Consider the following 26,560-nt stretch of genomic DNA (forward strand, 5'->3'; position numbering starts at 1 on the left):
ATAACACTTAATGTCCGAAATAAAACGTCCCAAGCTCTAGATCCACTTTATTTCCTTCTCATCCCTGAAACCAAGGAACAAAATCTCACTATTAATAATTAAAGACATTAGAATTAGTAATTATTCAAATCTCAGCATCAATATAATTTACAAGATATAAGAGAAGAAAATACATATCAAAAGAAATTAGAAAGAAATAATAAAAGAAAATCTAACCAAAGGGGGACCTTTGGTTAGATACTAAAAAACTTTAAGGATATTTTCCTATATTTAACAATTATGATGTACTTTTCACTTGGCCAAGACTCAGTACTATTTAACGATGAATCATACAATTAAAGTTTGACAAATATGCCTCAGTATATTATCAAGCAGTTAATCAAACTTCATTATACAGGTCCTGTTCGATTTTTCAGAAAGAAATGAGATATGCAGTCAGAAAGAGGGTGTAACAAACTGGGGAAGATACAATGAGATTTAAAAGAAATTATGAATCGATATTGAAATTAGAGTTACATAGATTATGACTGTTGATAGCATGTTCCATTGTACTTCTTTAATACTATCCCAGTTTGCTAGATTTCTGTATTATATGCGCTTCTCATAAGGCACATTACAAGAATGTTTAAAGTTCCTCTCTAGTCTCCATATTTCGTGGAAGTTTGGAGCCTATCTTTCTAAACACAGAGTTGAGTTGTTGATACTTATAGCTTTCATATATTCTGCAGGAAGATCTGTTCTATCCGCACCCTTTCATACAGGATATACTTTGGGAAGCTCTGGATAAGTTCGTCGAACCTTTATTAATGTATTGACCTAGAAAGAAGTTAAGAGAGAAATCTCTTCGGAATGTTATGGAGCACATACATTATGAGGATGAAATACTCGGTGTATATGTTTAAGGCCTGTTAATAAGGTCAGTTTACATTCCTTGATAGTGTTATTTCTCATTGTTTGAATATATAACCTCATTCTCTACTCCTCATATCCCTAGTATCCCAACAATATAAATCCATCTCTGTGTTTAACCTGAAGTATATCCCAATCCCAAAAATAATGCATCTCTCCGCAATCAAGACAACTAAGAGCTACAAAATACAAGCAGCCCGAGTACCTAGACCATGCAGCTCTCAGTCTATATTTAACAATCAAGTTACCATATCCTGCAAACATTTTCTGAGCACACCCAATAATAACTTGTAAATTCAAATCTATATATATTGTCATAATAGATGTTAGGTACCTTAAGCTGAGCACATACAGTGAGTCCAAAGTACATATTACTGGAGAAAGGTACCTTTCCTATGTAACTTAGGAGAAAGTTAAACTTCACTGCTTTTGAAAAAGTATTCTCACCTATCAGTTATGTTGAGTTAGAGAAATTTTATTTCTAAATTTGCGATCTCTCCTAATAAGTTACTAAGATACTAATTTGAATTAGCACCCTATTTAGAGTAGTTCTTATCATGCCAGCCTGTCTAGCATTCATCTCGGGGGGCCAACCAGCCGCAGGTAGTCCTTCTGTAGCCATCAGATCAGCCTTGGGCCAGACCGACAACTAAATTTAAGTGATAAATCACATACTTCAGGATATTAGTAAAACAAGCATGCACTCACTAAGTCCCGTGGTAAAGATGCTAGTGCTTATAGATGATGACTAGCCGAGCTAATTAACACTATGAGGAAGAACAGATATTTCTGCAGCAGTCTGCACTCCATCTGAGATCTGTTAATGCATCTCATTTAGTACGTAACATCATCCAGAACAAGAATAGACAGTTAATTGATCATGTATTATAATAATTATTTGTAACCTGAAGAAACAGCTAAAACTTGTATACCCTATCTTAAAAGATTCTTTGATTAAAAGTATGTTCAGACAATGAGTGTGCGATGAGAAAAGAAAACTGTCAAATCTCCTTCCCGTACTCTTGATTCGAAATGTATATCGTAATTACAGTGGTGTCTTTCTTGATTGAAAATTAGTCATTAGAATACCAGAATATTGTATCATGTTGTACCTCTATTGGATGGTATTCTACTTATCTTTTATATACTTCTGATAATGAGTCCAATAGTAAATTCTGGTGATTACAGCCCGCCAGCAAGTCTGGAGAAGAAAATTATAGAAACCAGCACCTTTTGAGCTTTTCATCTTTCAAAAGGAAAGCAGAGACTGAATGAAACAGAGCAAGAAACATAAAGAAGATATTGGAATACATACCTTTCTCCAACAATATTAACATGATTGTCTAGTATCGTCTTGTTCACAATTAATTGCAATCTATTCCCCCCTTGTCTATCAACTACATGTTCAAATTTACTTAATTCTACCAGTAAAAGACTTTAAAGATTCCCTTTTAAGTGAGGTAGTCAACCAGAACTGAATATGATATTAACTTTAAGTTGTAAGTTCAACTTTAGAAGAACACTGGCACCTTTGTAATTAAGATATGTCACTCACATTATGGCTTTACATACTCTTATATTCTGATGTATGCATAAGCACCTCGTATTCATATTCAGAGCTCTATACTAATTGCTGATCGACTGATAACATTCCCAAATGTCTAATATTCTCACAGATCATAAGAACTACTAATGCAACAAAAATATAATGAAATACAATCTGCTCACCAGCAATAAACAATGAAAAAGGACTCAAGACATTATAATGGATTTGGTTGGTTAATTAATATCAGGCTTTTATGTCCTCACCTGATGACCATCGAGACTCCTCGATTCTTTAGCCAGTAATAGAATTTTGCTAGTTACCAGATTACCAGGGCAGAGTTTCAGGCTTCAAAACACCAAAATCTAACATCTCTCCTCTCAAAAGAAGCCTGTAGAAGAGTGGCAAATCATCCTGATTAAAATACTAAAACAGGATCCTTATCATCCTGGAAACATATCTAGCTTTATAATATCATAAAGAAAACTAAGACTAAGGAAAGAGAATACTATGCTGAACTCTCAAAATTAATTCCTTTTAAAATTTACACGGTTTCCATAAATCCTTTTCAACATAATAGTTATTTCGGTTGTGTAAAATACCACAACGAATAAATTTTCAATAGGTGCATGCAGAACTTCCTCACAGTAAAACTACTTTAATACCCACCTTTTAGGCAGAAAAGAACCCTCATATCAGGACTTTTCATGTCTACAACGCTCCTTATCTATGTATAATTGTTCCTAATGGATCCATTCATGAAAGTTCTTCCTCTATTTGCAGGGCATGTTTGGCTAGATCATGTGCCGAAGAATTATCGCTGCGCCTTACATGAGAAATCGGTATACCTGGGAAATTTCCTAACAACATTTTTATATCTGATAGAAGGATACCCATTTCATGCAGTAAAACTGAAGCTAAGTAACTTCCAAAATAATATCTAATGTCTAACCAATAAAATTACTCAGAATAGCTTCATCTTTTCGTCGTAACTCAAGGGAACGGTTGACTCCGTTGTTGTGCTACATTCTTCCAAATATTTGCAGCCTCCTTGTTAAGCTCCAGGTCATTATGATAAAATGGTTAATCAATGAAAGTCAGATATATTAACTTCAGTTCCAGTCTCATTGCTTGTTAGTTTCTGTATTTTTTTTTCTTTTCACCTTTCACAATAAAAATAAAATTGCTATCAAATATAGAAAACTAATCTTTATATTCTAAATTGAAATAAACAAGTTAAAAAGACTTACCGATAATATAATTCTTCTGTTAGTTATACACAGCTAGTTGAAAAATGATGATTAGTGAAAGTAATTATAGTATAGTTACCACAATAAAATATTTTAAAGTAAAATGACCAGATTGAAAACAAGTAAGAAGTTTAATGACCATTTAGGCTGCTCTCTCCTTGTTCTACATATTCCGAAGATAATGAGATTACTGTTAGCTCTAGTTTCATTAATAATGATGATCTCATGCATGCATAAAAATCTCGACCAATCAAAATCTTTAACCCAAGTAAAAAGTAGTTACTGACCACACATTATAAAGACCCTGCAATTGGATTCCTCATATTCGGAAGAAATATTTATTTTTGAGAAATAAGACTCATCAAACACACCCGGTGTCCCAGAATTCACTGGTCTCTGAGTTTCTTCAGCTCTTCAATCAGCACCATCAAATTCTTGTGTGAAGAACCACCTTCTTGTACAGCCTTCTTAGCCACATCCCCAAGCTCTTCAATTTTCCTCCTCATCTCCTTCACCGTTTCATCCTCACCGTCCATCAACTTCCTCACAGCCTCTTCTATCTTCTCCCTCCTAACAATTTTCTTACCAGAATCAACCCATAAGTTCCACTCCTCTGCCCCAACTTCCACTCCAATCCCATACACCTGAGTCAACAGCTTCTCATTATAAAAATGCTCAGCATATAAAGGCCATGTCACCATTGGAACTCCACAGCTCACAGCTTCAATCACAGAGTTCCATCCACAATGACTCACAAATCCGCCCACTGACGGATGATTTAAGATGAGCACTTGCGGCGCCCATCCTCTGACGATCATGCCCCTCTTGGTTTTAATCACATTCTGATAAAAACCAGAGGGTGTCCATTTAATCATGTCATCATCCTTCTCCTCATCCTTTCCGAAAACCACCCAAATAAAATCTTTCCCGCATGATTCTAACCCGCAGGCTATTTCCATAAGCTGCAGGTCAGGAAACACACAGGCACTCCCGAAGCACACATAAATCACCGAATTAAAATTTTTCTCGTTAAGCCAATTGAGACGGTCGTTGTCAGTGACGACTGTCTCATGGCCTCTCTCCATCTTGTTATTGCTGTTCGAGTTTAATAACGATGTCGGGCCGACATGGAAGATTTTAATCTTTCCTCCCGTAGCATCTTTGTAGTAATCAGTGTACACAGAGTCGAGCTCTGAAAAGTTGTTAACAATGATGCCGTAGCTCTTCAATTCAGCCTCTCTCCACTGTTCCATTAGCTGAGTGTACCCGTTTGGGGTTCGTATATAGTCCGGAAGCTGTGACCGTGTCATTGTGATCTTGTGTGGGAGATTTGGGATGACAAAAAGCTCGTAATCTGATTCAACACTGTGATGTGGTGAATCAGATTTACGAACCTCGTGTTTGAGGGTCTGTGCAAACATGCACACCCCTTGAAACACGATCCTTGGAACGCTGATTTTGGCAGCAAAATCAGCGGTCCAAGGAAAAAACATATCAGAAACTATAACATCGGGAGGGTTAGAGATCATGAAACTTTCGAGGTCTGCTTGAAGAAGAGTCATTGCAGCGTAAAGTTTAGAGGCAGTAGGAATGTCTTTGGCAGATAGAAAGTTTTCGAGGCCATCAGGAAGGCCGACTTGTTTAGCAGGGAAGGGAAATGTTTGGACGCGGAAATTAGGCGAGTCAGTGGTTTTTTTCAGGAGAGAAGAAGCGTTGTGAGGAGTGGTGAGGATGGTGACATTTTGGGCGGCTGAGGAGAAGAGGTGGCCGATTTCGGAGAGTGGGATCATGTGGCTGAAGGAGAGGAAGGGGAGCATGTAAATCTCCAGAGGACGAGAGGTGCTCATTGTCATAGTTTGGTGAGATGTATGATACTGGAAGTGTTGTGTAAAAAGTGCTGGTATATATGCTACTTTAAGTGATTCATACGTAGATTTGGGGTACAAAATGGTCCCTGTAGCATGTGCATGTAGCATTGCTCGCAGGGGCGGATCTAGAGACGGAATTTAGGAGGGCACCAAGCAAATTTTTGAAAAACACTTGTATATATTTTAAAATTTTAGGGGGGGCACTTCTGTAATTTTGTAAAATTTAGAATGGTGGAAAAATGTAAAAAAAAATTTTAGGGGGGGCACGTGTCCCCCGTGCCTCTTACTAGATCCGCCCCTGACTGCTCGTATGCTACTAACTGAATGAGATGTACTGAAGTAAGAATTGTATGAGAATTTATTAAGCACTGACTCTGAGGAATGATTGTAACTGTGTCTTGCTACAAATCAACGAAGCTAGAGTGTGATTGTGAAATCTGGTGTCATTGAGGTTTGAATTGCCATGCAGAAGACATGCAGCAGTGGGTACTGGGTAGTGGGGACTTATTCATTATAGTGCCCATGATTTAGTGAGGTTTCTTGACTTCATGTTTTCTGGAAGTTTTCATTTCTCGGGTGCAAAACTGGGAATAGAGTTAAATACTAATATCTATCCGCGTTTAAATTGTTTATTTTGCTAGTCTGTTTTTGAATTTTAAAAGGTTAAATTATAGTTGATATATAATAATTATTGTGATAAAATTTCAAAATTCTGAAAATCATTCGAAGAAGATTATATATATTTTCCAATAACATAATCTTTTATTTTTATATTAATATTATAATCAAATACATGCATCTCCTCCCGACCAGAAACAAGATATGCATATTCTTGCACAGAGTGTGACATCAGATCTAATTAACAAAGTGTTCAAGTACAGAGTGAACTAATTATAAGCAGCAAGAGCCAGTTGCATTGCCATTTTATGGTTTTTTAAACCATCACCAAGATGATATATTTTAAACAGAAAGCATGAGTACCAACCACACAAGACTAGACATGATAACCATGAAATTCCAAAGGAGTTATACTTAACAAAATGTTAATATCCAATATGTTGCAGACATTAATGAGCAAATGCAAATCTGATTTAACAATTCCCAACCTCTCACGACTAATGCTTATGTAATTTTCATAGTCAAAATTCAAAAGATCCGCTAACAAAAAATCTTATCTTTTTCTACCACCACGCTCTCTCAACGAAAGGGAAAGTGTTTCTCCTCCTGAGACATTGTAATAAGCAAGGGAAAGATTATCCTTGAGAAAGCCAGCCTTTCCACTCAGTTTCTGTTTGTTTGAAGGAAGCTGAATCCCTCCCGCAATTTTTTCTTTCAAACTGCTAACCGTCTCGGATAAAGATTGTACTCTAATCTCCAGTACCTGCCCTTTCAGGTTTACATCATCAACATTTGGCACAGACACATTAATACTTGCCGGTCCCTGAGGTCAAAGAAGAAAAAATCAATCAGAAATGCTACATAGAATGAGAAGTCAGAATTACTGAATCAGAAATGCTACATAGAATGAGAAGTCAGAATTACTGAAACAGAGATGCAACATAATAATGAGAGATCAGAATTACTGAAACAAAGGCTATAAAAAAGAAGATCATTGTTCGATTAAAAAATTAAATACCCACAAACTCCTCAAATTCGAAGTAAAGTTAGAGAAAAGCTTTACACCTGTAAAGCATTTAGAAGACGTTCCCAAGCTGATCCTAATACTATTCTGCTCTTGTACTAAGTCATAGTTGTTTGAGTCATAGTGAATTACTCGTTTGTAATCTTAATTAGTGGATCAACTTTTTTTTTTTTTTTTAATGTTCTTATCACATAGACTGCATCCGGTGATGATGAAAGTTGGTGTTTGCAGCTCAATTTTTAACAGGACTCTTTTAATCCATGACAGTGCTATGGACAAATTGCAACAAAATTTTGTCCTTGAATTCATAATATTAACAATAGTTAACTTTGGCACCTTATCCGGTATGAGGCAACAAAGAGTTTAGTTCGGAAAGGAAGATGCAACGTGGATACAAGTTCAAGGGTAAAACTTGCAGTAGAATAATAAAATTAAAAGATACTCCATACCTGGTGTTGAGCCAGGAACTGATCTTCAGGAATGAGCATAGAATCATCACCGAGTCTTTTCCTCTTTGGCTCAGGCTCCTCCAGAAGTGGAGGCGGTGGGGGAATTCCAAGAGGCATAGGTGGGTGAATTCCAAGATGCATCCCATGCTGGGGCATGACATTGGGTGCATAAGGTCGAGGAGCTGTTAGAGGTGTATACTGTGATCCTGGTGGGGGTGGCATGGGAATACTGGGTGGATTCACAGAAATTGACGGAGGCAAAGGAAGAGGTCGATTAACCATGAAAGGCTGCTGTCCGTAGTTGATTTGCAATGGGGGAGGTGGAGCGCAAACTTGAAGTGGAGGCCGTGGTGGGGCTGGAGCAAGGACCCCAGCCCCCAGAATCAGGGGTCGAGGAATATTAACAGCAGCAAGGTTTGCAGGCGGAGGAAGCGGCCGTATGGATGGCATACCAGGTCTTGGAGGAGCAGCAGGACCAGGAAGATTGCTGGCCACATCATTTATTTCCTCTCCATTAGGATTTTGAGACATGGCCTGGGGGGTTGCAGTACGTCCAATACTCCCTGTATGACCATCCCATATGACCTGCTCATATTTTTTCTTTTCAGTCTCTGCCTTGACTGCGTTAGAAACCTCCTCCTCGGTCGTACCAAATATATCAGGACGGGTCCGTGCAAGTCCCATAATGTTTTTGGATATGTCATCATCCTGGGCAAGGGTGGTATCCCGAATCTTAGCAAACATTCTCTCTTTCTGCTCCTTGTACTTGGGATCAATGAGAGAGATTCTCATGTGTTCAGACATCTCATTTATCAGAATTAGCTCACCAGTGATTGGGGAAACAACGTATTTAGTTGGATCTCGATTTCTCTCCTCAGGCCTCTTCCAGTTCTTCACAATTCTCATTGGTTGATCCTCTTCCATTGGGGTTATTGTGGCTTCACTTTGCTTACCGCCGCCATTTTCTTTAAGACTAGCAACCTTCATGCCTTGTTCGAAAAGCTGAACCTCTTCTTCATCAATCTCCATTTCTACTTCCTTTCCAGGCTCAACAATTAATTCTTCCTCCTCCAAAGTTGACATCTTGCTTCTCCTTATGACTTCCTCAAGTGTCATTGGAGCTGGTAAATCATCATCCTCGTTATTGGCAAAGTCTATCATCTCGACAACAACGAAATCATGCCAATCAATAATCCTGGCCCTCTGTTTCCTTTCTTGCCGCACCTTATCCATGATATTTTGCCTTGCCTGCTCTTGAGAACGCTCCCACTCCAACCTGTGAAGGCAACGTTCAAGGATGGTCGTCATGCTGTCAACACTGCTCTGCAGTTTATCAGTCAAACCCTTCGGAGGCATTAACACTTTCGAATATGCATCTGTTAGAGAAGTAAAAAACTTAAACAGGATGCTATGTTTGGGCTTCATGAAGTTGAACTGGGGGTTATTCCCCTCCCTACGTGAGAGTGCTTGCAGAAATGATTTCCCATTCCGAGCTGCAAACTGTGCTGTGAGCTTAATCATATCCAACTCCTCCCCAGTAATTCCTTCAGGAAGACGAACAGTGTACTGCTCTGCTGCTGGGGGTTCAAGGGGTTTACGAACAGTCCAGAACTGTTCCGAGGGATCAGGCTTTGCCTCCCCATTGCTGTCATCAGCAGCAGGAGCTGCTGACTCAAGACCAGATGCATCTGAAGTCTGACTACGAGATTCAGATAAACGATGCTGATAATAGGCATGATACGGGTCTGAAGATTTTAAGAAATTGAATTTTGGATTGTTGGGAATATCATTCATAATCCTATGTTCGAATTCTTTCCTATCCTTTGCCTCAAAAGCCACAAAAGTAGCTGTTTTCTCAACAATGGTTCGAATATCCGGAGGTGGATGAATAAGTCCAATAGTTTTTGTGTGAGTGGCAACAGATACAGAAGCCGAGCTAGCCTGCCTTGCTTCTTTCTCCTCGATATCATCATGAATCTCCCTATCTTGCAATTCAGATGGAGGGAGAGGACCAAGATTCCCATCAATCGGTGGAGCCGGAAGGGGCAGTATCGGCGTGGAGCCTAACATCTTGCCTTGTTCGAGAGAGAGGAGCGGGGGGGGGGGGGGGGGGGGGGGGCGAGAGAGACGAGAGATATGTTCTCCTTGTTAATTCAATACGGTGGTTAGAATATATAGACAAGCTGGCCGGATTTTTCTTTTTCGACACGGATTAGGCTTTGTATTCCGATTCCGCCCAAAATTTGTGTTCTATTTTCTGAATTTGCTATCGACTCAGTAGCCTCTCGATAGATAAATACAAAAATATATCAAAGCTCTATCAAAGTGCATCAAAAAACAAAAATATATCAAAGTTTTGCCTCATAATCCTATTTGAATTCAGAGAAAAATTTAACAAAGACAATGAATGTTTCCATCACAAACCATATCGAAGAGGGAAAGAATTGATTCACTCCGAATTGATATCGACTAAGGTTAGAAGTTAGAACTTTGCTTTTGCATCTATATAAGTCACATAATCAATTCTCCAAAACCCTAAACTTTTGTCACAAAACCCTCAAATCAAAGAGATAGAGAGACCAGGGAGATATAGAGAGAGAGAGAGAATCATAGAGAGACCAAGGAGAGAGATGTCGGCGACTTTACTAGAGGTGACTCGCGCGTATCACGAGCAAGTCGAACGCCTCGAGCGAACAATCGTCGAGGAATATCTCCAAAACGAACCTACTTGTAACAGAGACCGTCTTCACCAGAGCCACCGCGTTCGCAGTATGATCGATCAAATCTCCGCCACGACTTACAAACTCATTGAGATTTATCAAGATGACGACAATGCCAGGAAAGATGAGATTGCGGCTCTCGAATGCCAGATGGATAACGAACATAACCTGTTTTACGATCTATTGAAAGAGATTCGGGAGTATCATAGGCGTCATCGTGTTGTTGATCATGCAACTGATGAAATTGAGCCAATGCTCGAGGTAATTTACTTCAGTGGCGAGGAAGGTTCTGGTCGTTATCTAGATCTGCACCAACTTTACAACGATTACATTAATTCTAAATTTGGAGAGCCCGTTGAGTACTCCGCCTACCTTGAAGTGTTTCCACAAGCTCATCGGAAAATACCTCGCAAATTGAAGCTTACAAGGCAATACAAGGAGTATCTGAGCAAGCTGCTGGAGTATCTCATAGGTTTCTTTCAACGGACAGAACCCTTGCAAGACCTGGAAACCATTTTCTCAAAGGTTAAAACGGAGTTGGAGGAGAACAACAACGGACATGATCCTTCTCGACACACTGCCATTGATCTTGATGACTACAGCACAGTTGAAGAGCTCATCGAGGCGGGACCTGAGCGGTTAAAGGAGGGTTTGGCAGCACTAGGACTAAAGACTGGTGGTACTATTCTTGAGCGTGCAGAGAGGCTTTTCCTTACCAAGAATACACCTCTCAAAAATTTGGATAAAAAGCATTTTCTGAAAGGAGAACAAGAAATTGCCTTGATGGAAGCTAAGATGGAAAAGCTATGCGATCTGTTACATAAGACAATAGTACGTACAAAAGAAAATGTTGAGAAGAAGCAGGCTTTAACATACCGAGAGATGGAAGTAGAACGATCAGAAGATGATGAGGTACAAGCCGACACTGAAAGTGATGACGATGAGCAGAAAATTTATAATAATCCTTTGAAGTTGCCAATGGGTTGGGATGGGAAGCCTATACCATACTGGTTGTACAAGCTTCATGGTCTGGGTCAGGAGTTTAAATGTGAGATATGTGGGAACCAGAGTTACCGGGGCCGTAGAGCCTATGAGCGTCACTTTAAGGAATGGAGGCATCAGCACGGAATGCGTTGCCTTGGCATTCCTAATACCAAGAATTTCAATGAAATCACATCGATTGAGGAAGCGAAACAATTATGGGACCGTATACAAGAGCGTCAAGAAGTGAACAAGTGGCGTCCGGACCTTGAAGAGGAGTATGAAGACCAAGAGGGAAATATCTATAGTAAGAAAACATACACCGATCTGCAGCGACAGGGGTTGATATAGGCTAGCTATCAACACTCGGTTCCTTGCAGGTTTCTTGACTTCTTGTTTTCTGCAAGTTCTCATTTCTCGGGTGCAAAACTGGGAATAGAGTTAAATACTAATATCTATCCGTGTTCAATTGTTTATGTTACTTGTCTGTTTTTGAATTTTAAAAGGTTAAATTGATATAAAAAAATTAAAAATATTCTGATAGATTTCAAAAATCTGAAAATAATTCGAAGAAGATTATATATATATATATATATATATATATAGGCAATTGCTCAAATAGAAACCATTAAAATAAAAACTAAAATGGAAACCAAGAGAAACTATACCTAAATGACCTCATCCACCCCCTATATGTCATCACCCACCCCCTATATGTCATCACCCACCTAGGGCTCACCCTCACCCCCACTCAATCCACCCGGGCCCTCTAAGGCCTCGCCAAGGCTCCCCACAGGCCCTGGACAGGCTCCAGACAGTCTTAAAGAGCCAAACCTTGGCCCCACCATGGTCCCACTAGGCCCCGACCCGGCCCTATTAGGCCCCACTTAGACCCCGTCTAGGCCCCCTCGGGGTCCATCCCCGGTCCCAAAACCCGCATCATTCTACTTAATCGCATTGGTTTTCATTTAGTTTCTATTCTAGTAGTTTCTATTGGAGTAGGACCCTATATATATATATATACAGTGTGTGTGTGTGTGTGTGTATATATATATATATATATATATATATATATAGTCTTACTCCAATAGAAACCTCCTTATTCTACAAACTAAAAACCAAGCTGAAATATCACTAAATCCTAAAGCAAATACCACTAAATTTTTAAACAACCCCAACCCCACCTCCATCTTCACCAACCCCACCTCCACATCCGCCACTGGCACCACCTCCGTCGTCGCCTCCTCCATAACCACCACCACCTCTATGCCGCCCACCCCCTCCACAACCACCACCTCCATTATTTCTTTAACAACACAATCTCCACCTCCATCTTCACCAGCCCCATCTTGGTCGCTGCTTCAACCTCCTTCAGCTCCATTCATACTTCTTTCTCCACCTCGGCTCAACTTCAAAACGTGGCAGAGCAGCCACTATTCCGGCAACGCTCCAACCCCCTACTTCAAGCCGCCCAGACCTCCGCTACAATCATCCTTCCTCCATCTCCATCTCCACCACCGTCACCACCATCTGAATCAAAAACGTGAACAGATCTGGAGATTCTAAGTAGTTTCTAGAACATATCTGGAGATTCTGGCCAGTTTCTGCAAGTTTTCACTAATTCCTGCAACACAGATCACTAAATCCTAAATAGAATATCACTAAACTGTACTGAGAATATCACTAACTTGTATTGGTTTCTAGTTTTTATTTTAAGAGTGGTTTCTATTTGATCATTAGCCTATATATATATATATATAGGCTCATGATCAAATACAAACCACCCTCTAAATGAAAACTAAAAACCACAGCCCAATCCAATCAAATACCAGCCCAGCCCAATTACTTTAACCTATCCACTTTCTAAACAGTCTGCTAGCGTGTTTTCTAGAAATTAAACCAGTGATATACACGCACGATACATACAACATAATTAACACTCACACCAAAACCCCCATCTCTTTCGTGTTAATCGTCTTCTTCTCTCTAAGTCTGCTAATTAAGAGTGTTTCCATGAAGTTCTCAGTAATTAGTCTGTGTTTTGAAGTCTAATTGAACAAATCACTAATTTTATAAGAGAAATCACTAGTTTTTGGAACACAATCACTATTTCGCAAAGGGAAAATCACTAATTTCTGAAGTGCATATCACTAATTTGTACAGCAGAAATCATCTCAACAGGTATATTAAAGCTTTACCAACGTTATAATCCACGAGAGAGAGAGAGAGAGAGAGAGAGAGAGAGAGAGAGAGAGAAATGATCAGGCGAGGGGACGGGAAAGGATGGAGGTGGTGATGGCAGAGAGAGGATGGAGGTGATGATGACGAAGAGTGGGCGAGGATGTTGATGGAGGGAGGGGCAGAGTTGTTGAAGATGATGGTGAAATCAGGGCGGTAGTGTTGGCCTGGATGTGACAACGGAGGTGGAGATCTGTGAAGGTGGTGGAAGAGGCGGTGAAGGTGGGGTGGACGTTGTTGGTAGTGATGGTGGAGGCGGAGTGGAGAGATAACGGTCGTGAACGAGGCGGCAGGAGGTGGCAGATGTAAAGGGAGCAGCAGACATGGAGTTGCCGAGAGTGAAGATAGAGTTTGAGAAGATGGAGGTGGAGGTGGGGTTGTTAAAAGATTTAGTGATATTGTGTTTATAATTTAGTGATATTACAGCATGGTTTTTAGTTTGTAGAATAAGAGGGTTTGTAGTGGAGTATCACTCTATATATATATATATATATATTCTAATAACATATTTTTTTTTAATGCTTAATAATTGTATAATATATGTAGCATTTTTGGAATGACAGATCGACACAAAAAATAAATTGAAATAGTGGTTGGATATAGAGATCGTTCGGCTACTTATTTTTCAGAAATAAAAACTTATTTTTTGAGAATAGTGTATAAAGTTTTGCTCTTTTCTCACATAAGTCCTTATTCTTAGAAAATTGAAATGGTGACATTTTGGGCGCCTGAGGAGTGAGGAGAAGAGGAGTCCAATTTCGGAGAGTGGGATCATGTGGCTGAAGGAGAGGAAGGGAGCTTGTATACTTCTAGAGGACGGGAGTTGCTCATTCCGCCGGTTGAATCGTCAGTTGTCTTGATACTACTAGTAGGGAATGAAATATCAGTGTACAGAGAGTGTCTAAATTATTGAGAAGTATAAATAGGGTAATGTTCAAGAGAGAACCATAGAACCTTTTACTTTATTTCTAGTATTAGGTAGGATTCTGCAGCAGAACTTAAGTATTAGTTAGGGTTCTGCAGCAGAACTTCACATGCAAAAAAATGTCAATATCTAATTATTTTTGAACACACAGCGATGAAAAAACATGAAAAAAACATGTATTTAGATTTAGATCCTAAAATTCTATTTAAAATTTAAAGTTCTGCAAGGACCGATTCTCTCTTGAGCGCGACCCAGTATAAATAATATACACTTTTAACATCTATATATGTATTTAACCATTTTGAAAATTTGTTAATTTTTGACAACTCGAAGGACAATCTCTTGACAACCATACGATTTTAATAGGCCGACGACCAAGGTTGTCATGCCACATGAGATTTGCCAACCCACGGAGATGTTTATATATTAGTCTGAAACAAATTTAATTAAGTTCAATATTTAATAATAATAACGATTATGATCATTTTGAAGATTTTTGATATCTATACTTGAAAATTTTTGCTAGAAAAACACATTGACACCTAGACTCTATGAGTCCACCTACAGGCTGAGGCTTGAGGCGTCCATATTTTTGTAACTTGAGGAGTGGAACTTATGACTTCTGATTCTGAATGCTAGTCCGCAGATGTGATAGTGTTCATTGTGTAACTGGGAAAAGCTTGCATAGGATAACAATTGTAGAAATATAGACAGGTAATCGACGGTAGATTGAGGAACCAGGTATCTACTGAAACATAAAATTACACATGAACATACATACATATATCTATGGGAAGGTTGATGGAAATAATATAAACGAAAAGATGCAAAAAATAAAATATTACTTGACAAAAAAAATCAGGACAAGGGTCTTGCACTTGTGAAGTTGGCAGGTTTGCAATCGCAAGAACACACACTTCTGGATTCTTTCACCAGTCGCTGAGACCTTCGCGTGTGGAGCTTGATATTTACCAGCTTACCAGACAACTACTCACAACACGAGAGAAAAAAGAAAATGGATTATCCAACAGTTTGCAAATATTTTACAAAAACCAAAATAAATTATTCTATCAGGAATACTACAAGCATGTATAGAATTATAGATGCACATGCACGTCGATACGATGACATATGCAAGAGGAGCACCCTGATAATAACAAAATATTAGGCTGCATGAAAAATACACTACTAGAGAGATCAAAACACTGTCAAGAGTGTCATGACATGAATTCAGAAACAAAAGGCAAAAGGTTTCACTGTTTTACCTCTTCTTTTTTTTTGCTAAATTGTTTCACTGCTCAAGGAAGGGTTGATAATTTTAGCTCATTTACAAAATTTACTATGAAACTAAATAATTGCTTAACAGTTTGATACTAACTTAAATATAACTTCTAGGAGTCGGGTTACCTCTCTGTCCCTGTTCATACTTACTAAGCCAGCCTCTCACCAGTTTAGGCAAAGAATTAAAAGTGATACATTGCCCAGAAATATTAATCATCCCCCAACTTAAAATAATATATCAAAGTACCCATATTCGAACTAGCATAAACTTTACTCTATTATCATTTTTTGGCCAAGAAGGTAGTAAAGAATCACAATATGCTTACAACGTCCTATGTTCACAGCAAAGTATATTACAACACCCTTTACATCTATAAAACAGTGATTTATATAGACTATGGAAGTGAGCTATACATCTACATGTAGTAACGTAAGATAAGTGCCAAACTCTTTTTAAAGGAAAACAAGAGTCAAATCATAGGGGAAAAAGAAGTCACGTAACATGAGAACACACCATTCTCCAGGCCAAATCTTCTGGGCCCAATGGTTGAGCTGGATGTGAATATAAAAAATGCCTCGAGTACTGGAATAAAAAAACATCATAATATCAATTCCTGGTGATTATAATAGAACTAGGATTTGATAAATAAGCATCATTTACTGATTAAGGATCAGCTGTGTAGTGTGCACGTGAGGTGTTGTACAATTTACAAAGAAATGCAGTACATTATGCACATGGTGTTGTCCATTGGAGCTCAATCAGTAAGTTTGGAGCTTATCAATCATTTCATTAAAACTAAGGTTGTTAATTTCTGAATAAAAAGGAATGTTCAAGAATTGAAAGCTCTTATATATTAGAGAAGAGAAAAATAATCTGAAGCAATTCATTAAACTCTGCAACTTGACACTAATTTGAAAGAGAAAAAAGATCATGGATGCTTTCTTTTAAACCAAACTATTGCTGAAACAAGATGAATTGCAACAGACCATATAGTTACTGCACAAACCTTTGCTAAGTTAATTCGCATTTCTTTGAGTTGAGCAGCACTAAAACTTCTGAGATATGTCAGAAGCCAGCCTGGCTCCACGGCATCGTTTGAAGAAACAAATACAGCTATCTGCATTTAATAACCACAATGAATGCCTCAGTATATAATAGAGCGTAAAAGACTGGAAGGAAGAGAGGAGAAGAACAGTAACATGCATACCTTCCGATAATCAAGTATTCCTTCGAAAGGAAGTTCCAGTTCATCACTTATAATAACAGGTATGCATCCACTGACTATAGCATCAAATAGTCTAGCAGATGATGGAGTGTCACCAGCCGGACTGAGGCAAAACACAGACCTGATCACCGACAAAACAACCAATTCATATCCTGAGAACACAGAAGATGAAGTAGCAAAATCGATATGTACAGTTGTTATTTCAAAAGTGGTCTCGCCACCGAAATTACAATTTACTTGCTAATACTATGTTTTGTGCATAATGACAAATTTCCTTTTAAGGATATAACTTTCCGAAATGAAAATTGCATGATGAAGTAGCATTTGGAGACGAGATACCACTTACCTGCGCATACCTTGCTGGGCTGCTGCTTTCCCTACCTCTCCTGCAGTCCCTTCCTCAATTACAATATTCTCAGCACGATTAAGTTCTGCAACAAGCTTAGCACGTATCTTACCTCCCTGAAAGGATAACATCATATATTAGGCAACTGATATCATAAAACTTAAAAGAATATTGAATCAAGCATCAGCAACTAAAAGTAAACAAATAATAATTTGAAGAATAATACTTATACTTGGCCGATTTCTAAATTGTTGCTATTAAACACAACTATAATAAATACCAATATGTATCATATGTACATTAGTTGCTATCAACTTCCTATTCAGACAGTTCAAATTACCCATGTATTTTATAATCAATTTTCCTAAAATTCACATATTATACTTACTATTTAGTGCTATCACCCAATGGCCTCAGAAATTCAACCTCACCACTAAGATAGATGCTCCCCAGGCAGCACGTTTAGATTGTAGATATTTCTAAGTTTATATATCTAAATATTTTCTCACAAGAAAAATCAGAAAGTTATTAATCCAGACATTTGAATGACAATTTAATATGGTGTAAATAGTAATAACAGAACATCTTACAGCATTTCTTTTAAGCCTTCCACGAAAGTATAGGAGTGTGCTTCTCTTCGATTCACTTTCTGATAAACATTTGGCATCACATAATTCGAGATTGGCAACATAAGGAAGTATAAGGTCCTTTTCAAGTGAAACTTGTCCAGGCTTGTACCTGACACATTAGGTTCATTTACAAATCTAAATCAAAACATAAAGTAAATAAAGTCAGTGTTTACCATTGAGCTATATACTGACCAGTTACCCGTGGAGTCCATATCTGGTAGCAGCCAGATAGCATTCTTCATATATTTGCGAACAGACTTGAAAGACCAAGGATGGTGAACAGGAAGTATGTGATCTCTTCCTCCGGACCGATTCCATGCTGGCTGGTCAGTTACCCACTTCAAAGCTTCCTACATTGTATAATTATCAAATGAAGTAGAGAAAAAGCAGTACTAACAGGTTCAAGAAATCCTATTTATGCAAATAAAACTGATAAAACATTTCAGTATGTTTATAACAAATCTCAAAACATAATACTTAAATTGTAAGTACCATACACTAGCTTTATGCTTGCAAAGTTGCATGTACATATCTTGCCAATATGGCAGCCACTTTTTTCTAATAAGAACACCTAGATCATAAATACTGCAACTTGTGAAACCCTTCACCCTTTTTCAATTGTCAAACTTGTCAAACGATTAGTTTCTTTTCAACCCTTAAAGCTTTTCCAATCAATTCTAGTAAAGTTCAGAGCACAGATTTCAAAACCTTACACCTTTAATGACTAATATCATTAGCATCCAGTCTAAGGAACAAAAGTAAACTTTAGGCATACAGGCTATCATGAGTTGCTGCATGGTAGGGAGCAGGACACAATATAGTTATACATAAACACACATTTCTAGTATATTTTAAGTGAAAATGCTAATTTATTCATGTTGCAGTTATTAAATTTAAAGCAAGTCAACACACACAAAAAAAATTGATGGATATAAGATTGAGCTAAGCCTTCGGAAAGGCACTCACACCCTATAGAGTGACTTGCATTGTTGTTTCTCCAACAAGAAATAACTAATCGTTGTAAAGAAAGGAATGTAAAACAGATCGGCATCCTCCTGCCGATAAACTCTAACAACATTCTTCAAAAGCCTTTGTGATTCCGGAGCAATCAGATCTGCCCACAGCCAGTAGTCAATAGAATGCTGCATCAAAATAAAACCCCTTCAGTTATCGAACCAATGCTCAATCACCAAACAGTAAACAATTTCTTAAACATTCCAATTAAGTTTCAGACAGTAGTTCCTTACAAAACAAAAGGATCTTGAACTTAATATTTGATCGCAATAAATATTACACAAAAAAATACAACATAGTATTCAATTAAACTAAAGCATTTTTCAAACTATACAACTACATCAATTCACCAATTGCATATCAAACATAAAAAAATAAATCCACAACCTTCTTGTACAATATTTTCAACAGTCCTCTTAAGTATCTAACAACAATTTCTTCACACGAGTCCACAGACAGTAAATAGTCAGTTAAACAATACTTCCAAGTTATAAACAATGGAGCCTAAACTCAAAACACGGCTAAATAAAACACACAACGCATACAAAACGCAAATCAATTAAACTAACACATTCATCCAATCACAGGTACACAAGCAACACAAGTGCAACAACCTGTTCGATAAGCCGGTGCACAGGACTACCATTAGAAGTCAAATTAACCGTCTCCTTATACGTACTCCAAAACAATTCAAGCAAATCATACGTAAACTTATCCGGCATTTCGTAAACATAAACATTAACAACTGAACTAATCGAATTTGTGTACAATCTCTCCGTCTCTCTTCTCCACACCAGCTCATCTAATCTCCTCACATCGCTGGCTGCGCTTGTAATAGAATCGTCTCGATGGCGGCGTGGTTTCGAGGAGAGGAATTTCTGGAGAGAGGAGAGGAAGGAGTAGTCGACGGTGGGGTTGAGTGAGGGGTTTTGGGAGAGATTCGGGAGAGATTTGGGAGAGAAGAAGAGGAAGAGGAGAGAAATGGAGAGGAGAGAGAGGGAGACGAGAAGGATTAGGGATCTGAGTCTAGGGTTTCCGTACGGTCTCCCACCTGCCATTTTTGAGCGCTTGTGAGCTATTCAGGGAAGGTCATGTTTTCTTCGAAGGACAGGACGGATCTCATATTTCGGGGTCAATTCGGATTTTAATTTTTTTTATATTCATGTAATTCAGATTTTACGATTTTGTAACAGAATTTTACAGTATTTAATTAACATTTTAAGGAATTTTTTTTTGAAAGAATATTTTAAAAAAATTAATAAATAAGTTCTAAACTTTACTATTTAAGTTCCGGTTCAATTTTTTTATTTATCCAAATTACATTATCGCCACTAATATGGATGAAACATGTGGATAAATATGGTATAAAATTTAGAAGTGGAGCTTAAATAGTAAAATGTGGAGTTTATTTATCAATTTCTTATTTTTGAATATATTATAAAATATGATGATATTCAATCCGAATTTTAAATCAAACTTAAAAATTCGATGTTATATTGTTATGATTATTTAAAATTTATTAAAATTTAATAATATTTAAAGGCTGATAATTTTTTTTGAACTTCGAAAAATCCAATTAGAATTTACTGTGAACTTTAAAATTCTAATCAAATACATAATTATATATTTCCGGAATGAATTCGATTAGGATATTATGATTAGTTTCTCCAGATGGACTCTGCTTTCCTTCTACATAGAAGTGCTTTTTCACAATGAATCCTGTTTTGCAATTTTTCATATCTACAAGATTCACAAGCAATCACATACAGCATTTACCCAACTGACTACATGAAAGTGTATAGAAACAAAGCCAGCAACAAACACGACGAAGAAGAAACTAACAATGGTCAGCTTGCATTCAAGTTTATGAGGATTTATTAATCAATCTCCATAAGAAAACAATTTACGTGACCTGAAGCAAAACATCAACAGCAGTTCTTTGAAGTTCTAAAATTTTCTGTGCATAAAAATTATAAACTAATAAGATCATCTTTAGGTGAACCTTTATTTCCGGTATGCCCTGTTCCAGACGTGCCATTCGCACTCTTGCCAAAGAGCATTTCATCCAGATTATCCATCACTTCGTTATTGTTCATTCCTTTCGATCCACCTGTAGAACCAGAAGGCTTCCTAATGAGTGCATCTTCCTTGCCTTCAAGGGGTGTATCAGCTGGCTCAGCCGCTATAGGTATCATAGCACGTTCTGGTACTGGGGGAACTACTGGGATATGTACCTTCATGTCCTCAAACTTGGATATGACATTCTGGATTTCGTCATTTATGCTTAAGGCTTCAAAGAGCAAGGCTTCATCATCCACAGCCGACTCGATGATTCTTTGGACAGTATTTTGGGACTGATGGCACTGCTGCACAAGTGTAATTGTCAAGTCGCCCTGCCAATAAAATTTAACATATTAGTGTTTGAATTGTCCAAGAAAGAACAAAACACAATTTCAGGAATCCTCCATTCTTACTAGCCAGACAATAGTTCCATGGCAGTACTGAGTTCTACTTACTGATGAAGTATTTGTAGGAAGCGTGATCCTTGGGCTTTGGCTACAAGGTGTAAGGTTTAGGCCAAAATGTTTCCATGCAGGTGAGGATTAGTTCCTCTTCAACGAAGCTAACTTCAATACCTTTGCAACTTGCAGCAGATGAAGCAAGAATGCAGGACACTAGGTTTAAAGACTGAACCCTAATGTGTGGATACTTAAAATGACCTAAAACAGTTGGGCCATGTTTGTTTAAAAGGATTATAATCCCCGGACAACTACATTATTTTCTTTAAATTAAAAGGACTATAGTCAAATGTGATTGTATTGCAATCACCTTTTTGATTCATTTCTATGGAGTATAATACCTTCTCTCACAGCTTCCCGTTATTTATTTGTTCCAGAAGCAGGAAGAACGGCCTAGCTTTAATTCTTAGGTGTAATAATCCTATAACTTAATTTTGCTTTAGTTTCCGCATTTAATTTTTCAGTTTTCTGCTATTTTTATTTTTTGATGAAGTAAATTTTGGCTCCCACCCCCCACTTAAAATCCCGTCTCTTCCACTGGATACACATAGTCCTGTCCACATGTCTGATTGCATGAGTTCAGACTTCAGATGGAGATACCATTGATGAAGTCATGATCTACAAAAACTTAGCCAAACAGAAGAACACGTGCTTAGGTGCATATTTGTCAAGGCTAATGGCAAGGCAAGGCGCCAATGAATACCCTAGCGAGCAGTCTTCTCCAAACAAAGGGGCAAGATCCTAGGTATCCACTAGGCGAATAAGGGAATTCGACTATTCACGGTGAAAATTATCTGTAAATCAACTATTATTATATGCTACCTAGAGTATATAATACTATTATATATAAATTAGATACACATAACTAGGCTAGTTTACTATATACAACTATACAAGTAATATAACTTGCATATCATTACTGTAAAGAACATAAGTAACTTTTAATAAACATAATATATAAAAATTGGTGGAAAAAGTTATGATAACTGAAAAGAGCAACATCAGAAGAAAAGTTTGCTTTATGTATGAATAAAAATTAAGTTACATAATAGAAACAGCGTGGTATCAATGCATTATACTATTATTAGCATAGACAAAGCTTACAACTGGATTCTCATTTAAGAAACTACTCTAAATTATATTGTCATATAGTGACTGTCAATCTCAGTTAGAAGATATAAAATACAACCATATATGATAAAATACCTGTAAAGCTTCTTGCTCTGGTGAGGAGGACAAAACTGTCGTAAGAAGTTCAATACTGTTTCTTGCAACATCAAATACTTCTTTTGTTTCCTCAGGAGAAAAGCTTATCACAGGAACCTCATTATACATTTGTTGTGCCAAGCTCGCATTTGGCTCCGGTGCTGTGGTCGAACGAGGAGGAGTGAATATAGGAGCCAAACTCTCACCATCACGACCAGGAAAACGTATACCTCTGGATCTCAAGCTCTGAAAAAACCAAGGCCCAAAAAAGAACATATCCCCACGGTAATAAGTTAAGTAAATAAAACAGAGGAAACAGTAAAGAACACGGAAACCTGAAGCATTGAATTTAAGATTCTGCATGTTTATTGACACTAAGCAATCATATTTGCTGGTACGAACATACCTTGTACGTCTCCTCATAAACAGGCAAATAGCGAAGCTCATCCGAAGATTCCCCCCACGCTTCAATCAGAATTAAAGCCTTATTGCGATTATTAACAACAGTCTGAGGATCATCAACTATCTTCACCATCTCATCAAGCACCCTTTCAGCCGCAAATTCCGAAAACGCTTTCTCACAATTCTTAGAAATAGTCTCAAGCAAAACCAAACCCAAGTACTGAACCCTAGGAACCTTCATCATAATCCTTTTCTTCACACCTCGAATCAATTCAAGGCTATTAATCCTATCATGATTAATCATATCACAAAGCTCAAGATTCGTAGCCCAGTCAGGCTCATCTAACGTATCCGCAGTCGCTTCCTCCACAATCCTATCAACCTCACTCGACCCTTGAAAGAACTCCCTCATCTTGAAACCAACCGAGCTCATTCCTTCACTAATCTTCTGCCCCACCTCAGACCCTCCAATCTTTAACTTCTCGCCGAACGCATTCACTTTCTCCATCAAATTATCACTCATTTTCCAAAACCCACTTCTCAAATCACACCTCTAGGCTCTAACAAAACCCACAAACACAAACAATCCTCAACTCATTAGAAAACCTTAACACTACTTACAAACATGACACATGAACACATAATCATACAAAACAACATAACCCCAGATATCATTATATCAAGAATCAATTCTAACAGTACCCAACAATTCAAATTAGTCTACATCAATTAAAACCAACAATTCAGGTTATAAACTTGTACATGTAAGTGATGATCAGATTAATTGAACATATAAATCACGTTAAATTCGGGTCATATAGAAAGATACCTTAAAATTGAGGAAATAGGTTGCTTTGAAAAGTAAAGTTTCCAAGTTTGTTAGATTTCACATCCAGTTTAATTTAGTTCGGGTTTGTAATTTATAGTATATATATTTAGGTGTGGCCGTGTGGGGTAGAAAATCGAATATATTAAATTAATTTTTTCAAATTATAATACTCTCTCCGTTCCCCTGAATTGTATACATCGGGAAACGGGGACGTGACACGGATTTTAATGCTCTTGTAAGGTGTAGTTGTAATTTATTTTTAAAATTTTCTTTTTCTAAATTAAAGTTTGGATGTTATATTTTTATTTAGAAAAAGAAAATATCAAAAATAATTTACAGCCCTAGCCGTAAGCTAGCCATTAGATCCATATGTGTAAACTCTTTGCTCTGCATGAGGTAATATTCCGTAACATATTTAGCAAGGCAAAAAGAAGGAAATATATATTTTCTTATACATATACCATGATCTATAAAATACCACTTATTTGGCATGAAACAAAGTTACTTATTTTATTCTGGGTGAAAATGAGTGCGCTAGCAGTTCTCCGACGAAACACTGAATTATAGGAAAAATACATTACTTATTTAGATTATCATCATGCAAGCAACAGAGTTTTCAGGCCTCAACTCCGGACACCAAATGATTGGCAGCAATGTTCATCATAGCCATCAGTGGGTCAATCGAAACAACGGAAGCAAGCTTCGGATCAGCATCTTCATTAAGTTCATACTCGATCGTGTTTCTAGTAATGCAACTTTTTTCATCTTTCGCAATGACATTCATCCTCACGAGGTACCATTTGAATCCCATCTCGAGAAACCCTCCTTCCACGACCTCGACTACTTTCTCCATTTTCTCGTCGTCAATCTTCGTGAATTTCTCCTTGTAGGAAGGAAACGGAAATGCCCCTGATCATCAAAAAAAAAACGTACAACTCAAAGTTTTAGAAGAACCGGTGGTTTAGTCAATCATTATTGAAAAAAACGTAAACTTGAAGTTTTAGGAGAACTGGTGGTTCAGCATCGACTAACGAGAGTAATTGAGATCGAGATATGTGAGAGTTGTACAACTCAAAGTTTTAGAAGAACTGGTGGTTTAGTCAATCATTATTAATTAAAAAAAAACGTAAAACTTGAAGTCTTAGGAGAACTGGTGGTTCAGCATCGACTAACGAGAGTAATTGAGATCGAGATATGTAAGAGGTGTACCTGGATGAAAGGTGAAGTGGAGTGTGGTACCAACAGAACCATCACCTTCAGCTTCAATTTTATCAACAATGTGATCGAGTCCTTTTTTCGTGATCTTGATTAGGTCCAGAGAATTATAGAGCTTCCACGCCTTGCTTGCAGGCACATTCACCTCAACTTCACCGCTAACTGGACCAGCCATCTTAATCGTATATGCTTTCGGATTAAGTTTGCTGAATGAGTTTTTGTTTTCTGATTAAGTTTGCTGAATGAGTTGTGTATTTATAGTACAACATATCAGCTGTTAAGATCATATTCAAAGAGAATGCTCGGAAGTCATAAATTCTACGTTGGACTAGTAGTAGTAGTTTAGAAGGATCCATAAGTTTGTGTTGTTTAAATTGTTTATTATATAAATAAAATTATGGATTATATAAAATGATATAAATATCAAAAAATAGATTTTTCTCAAACAAATTTATAAAAAAATAAAATTAATTTTTTATTAAAAATAAATAAAATACAGTCTTTTTTCAAAAAAAATAAAATTAATTATTGAAAAAATACAGTCTTCCAACTCCTAACTTTTTCCTGATTTCTGACTTATTTTTAAATTTCAAATGAGTGTCTGAATTGTTAATGTATATTTAATTTAAAATCAATATGATTTTAAACCCGTCCAAGTAAACGGGGTCTGAATAACAAATTCAATTTTGGTAGGCGCCGGGGCAAACAGTTATGTCAAATTCTTCTTGTGTTGGCGCCAGAGTTATTGAGCCGTTGAACAAAATACTAGGCTGTTAGTTCTGTATGAAGTTCTCTTCATTTGATAGTAATTTTTCATGTCATAAATATCATCGTACAATCCAAATCGCTAAATTGATAAATATTATTTTACAATTCAAATCGCTAAATCATCTGGTGTTCATCATTTTTTCGCTTTTTAATGTCAAATCATGTAGCGTTTTGAAGTCCTAAACGTTATTTCAAGTAGCAATCTAAAATATCAAATCATGTTATGTTTTGTAGTGATTTTTAGACTTAAACACAACACAATGTAATATTTTTAATCTAAGAATCAACCTATTGAATTATCTGACGTTAATAAGTGATATTTCGGACTATTTTTCACGATTATGGTATCTTGGACATTATTTGAAGAAATTGTGATATATGAAGCTTTTTCTCAAACAGAACAACATAAAACTAAAACAATCGAGCAAAGCAAACATGTTACATATTCTAAGCTAGGATCACAGGCACAGACAGGCTTATTATCAAACCATGGACAATAGCCAGACCACAGCCAAACCACCGTTCTTGGACTGTAAGTCTGTAACACGACGACTGCGACTGTAATCCCTGCTTTCGTATTTGCCATCCGTCAGAAATCTA

At 37.4% G+C, this 26,560-nt stretch overlaps 6 protein-coding genes across 7 annotated transcripts; 1 reads left to right on the forward strand and 5 right to left on the reverse strand.

Moving 5' to 3' along the window:
• Window positions 1–3,814: 3,814 nt before the first annotated feature.
• On the reverse strand, window positions 3,815–5,626 carry LOC108214088 (probable UDP-glucosyl transferase 73B6). The gene has a single exon (XM_064090835.1). The coding sequence runs from the start codon at window positions 5,553–5,555 to the stop codon at window positions 4,089–4,091; it is 1,467 nt and encodes a 488-aa protein (XP_063946905.1). The 5' UTR covers window positions 5,556–5,626; the 3' UTR covers window positions 3,815–4,088.
• A 947-nt stretch (window positions 5,627–6,573) lies between these two features.
• On the reverse strand, window positions 6,574–12,582 carry LOC108214415 (probable splicing factor 3A subunit 1). Its single transcript, XM_017386400.2, has 2 exons — window positions 7,662–12,582; window positions 6,574–7,011 (listed from the first exon to the last, which is right to left on the reverse strand). Exons 1-2 carry the CDS (start codon window positions 9,729–9,731, stop codon window positions 6,742–6,744), a joined length of 2,340 nt encoding a protein of 779 aa, XP_017241889.1. The 5' UTR covers window positions 9,732–12,582; the 3' UTR covers window positions 6,574–6,741.
• LOC108214417 (splicing factor SF3a60 homolog) lies at window positions 10,292–11,736 on the forward strand. The gene has a single exon (XM_064090415.1). It carries the CDS (start codon window positions 10,292–10,294, stop codon window positions 11,711–11,713), a length of 1,422 nt encoding a protein of 473 aa, XP_063946485.1. The 3' UTR covers window positions 11,714–11,736.
• Window positions 12,583–15,131: 2,549 nt separating the features above from the next.
• On the reverse strand, window positions 15,132–20,149 carry LOC108214416 (probable arabinosyltransferase ARAD1). 2 transcript variants are annotated; one of them, XM_017386401.2, is made up of 9 exons: window positions 19,636–20,149; window positions 18,976–19,149; window positions 18,200–18,357; window positions 17,969–18,116; window positions 17,379–17,494; window positions 17,015–17,153; window positions 16,814–16,924; window positions 16,309–16,389; window positions 15,132–15,512 (listed from the first exon to the last, which is right to left on the reverse strand). In XM_017386401.2, the coding sequence occupies exons 1-9, from the start codon at window positions 20,077–20,079 to the stop codon at window positions 15,384–15,386; spliced, it is 1,500 nt and encodes a 499-aa protein (XP_017241890.1). In that variant the 5' UTR covers window positions 20,080–20,149; the 3' UTR covers window positions 15,132–15,383. The 2 variants fall into 2 exon arrangements, with proteins under 2 accessions (XP_017241890.1, XP_017241894.1); XM_017386405.2 differs by having other exon boundaries at window positions 16,321–16,389; window positions 19,636–20,148.
• A 700-nt stretch (window positions 20,150–20,849) lies between these two features.
• Window positions 20,850–24,074, reverse strand: LOC108215274 (TOM1-like protein 1). The gene is made up of 4 exons (XM_017387698.2): window positions 23,978–24,074; window positions 23,153–23,708; window positions 22,747–22,992; window positions 20,850–21,414 (listed from the first exon to the last, which is right to left on the reverse strand). The coding sequence occupies exons 2-4, from the start codon at window positions 23,669–23,671 to the stop codon at window positions 20,992–20,994; spliced, it is 1,188 nt and encodes a 395-aa protein (XP_017243187.2). The 5' UTR covers window positions 23,672–23,708; window positions 23,978–24,074; the 3' UTR covers window positions 20,850–20,991.
• Window positions 24,075–24,407: 333 nt separating this feature from the next.
• LOC108215275 (norbelladine synthase) lies at window positions 24,408–25,430 on the reverse strand. Its single transcript, XM_017387700.2, has 2 exons — window positions 25,187–25,430; window positions 24,408–24,886 (listed from the first exon to the last, which is right to left on the reverse strand). Exons 1-2 carry the CDS (start codon window positions 25,365–25,367, stop codon window positions 24,594–24,596), a joined length of 474 nt encoding a protein of 157 aa, XP_017243189.1. The 5' UTR covers window positions 25,368–25,430; the 3' UTR covers window positions 24,408–24,593.
• Window positions 25,431–26,560: the final 1,130 nt, after the last annotated feature.

The sequence above is a fragment of the Daucus carota genome, chromosome 3 (genome assembly GCF_001625215.2).
Source record: "Daucus carota subsp. sativus chromosome 3, DH1 v3.0, whole genome shotgun sequence".
NCBI lineage: Eukaryota > Viridiplantae > Streptophyta > Magnoliopsida > Apiales > Apiaceae > Daucus > Daucus carota.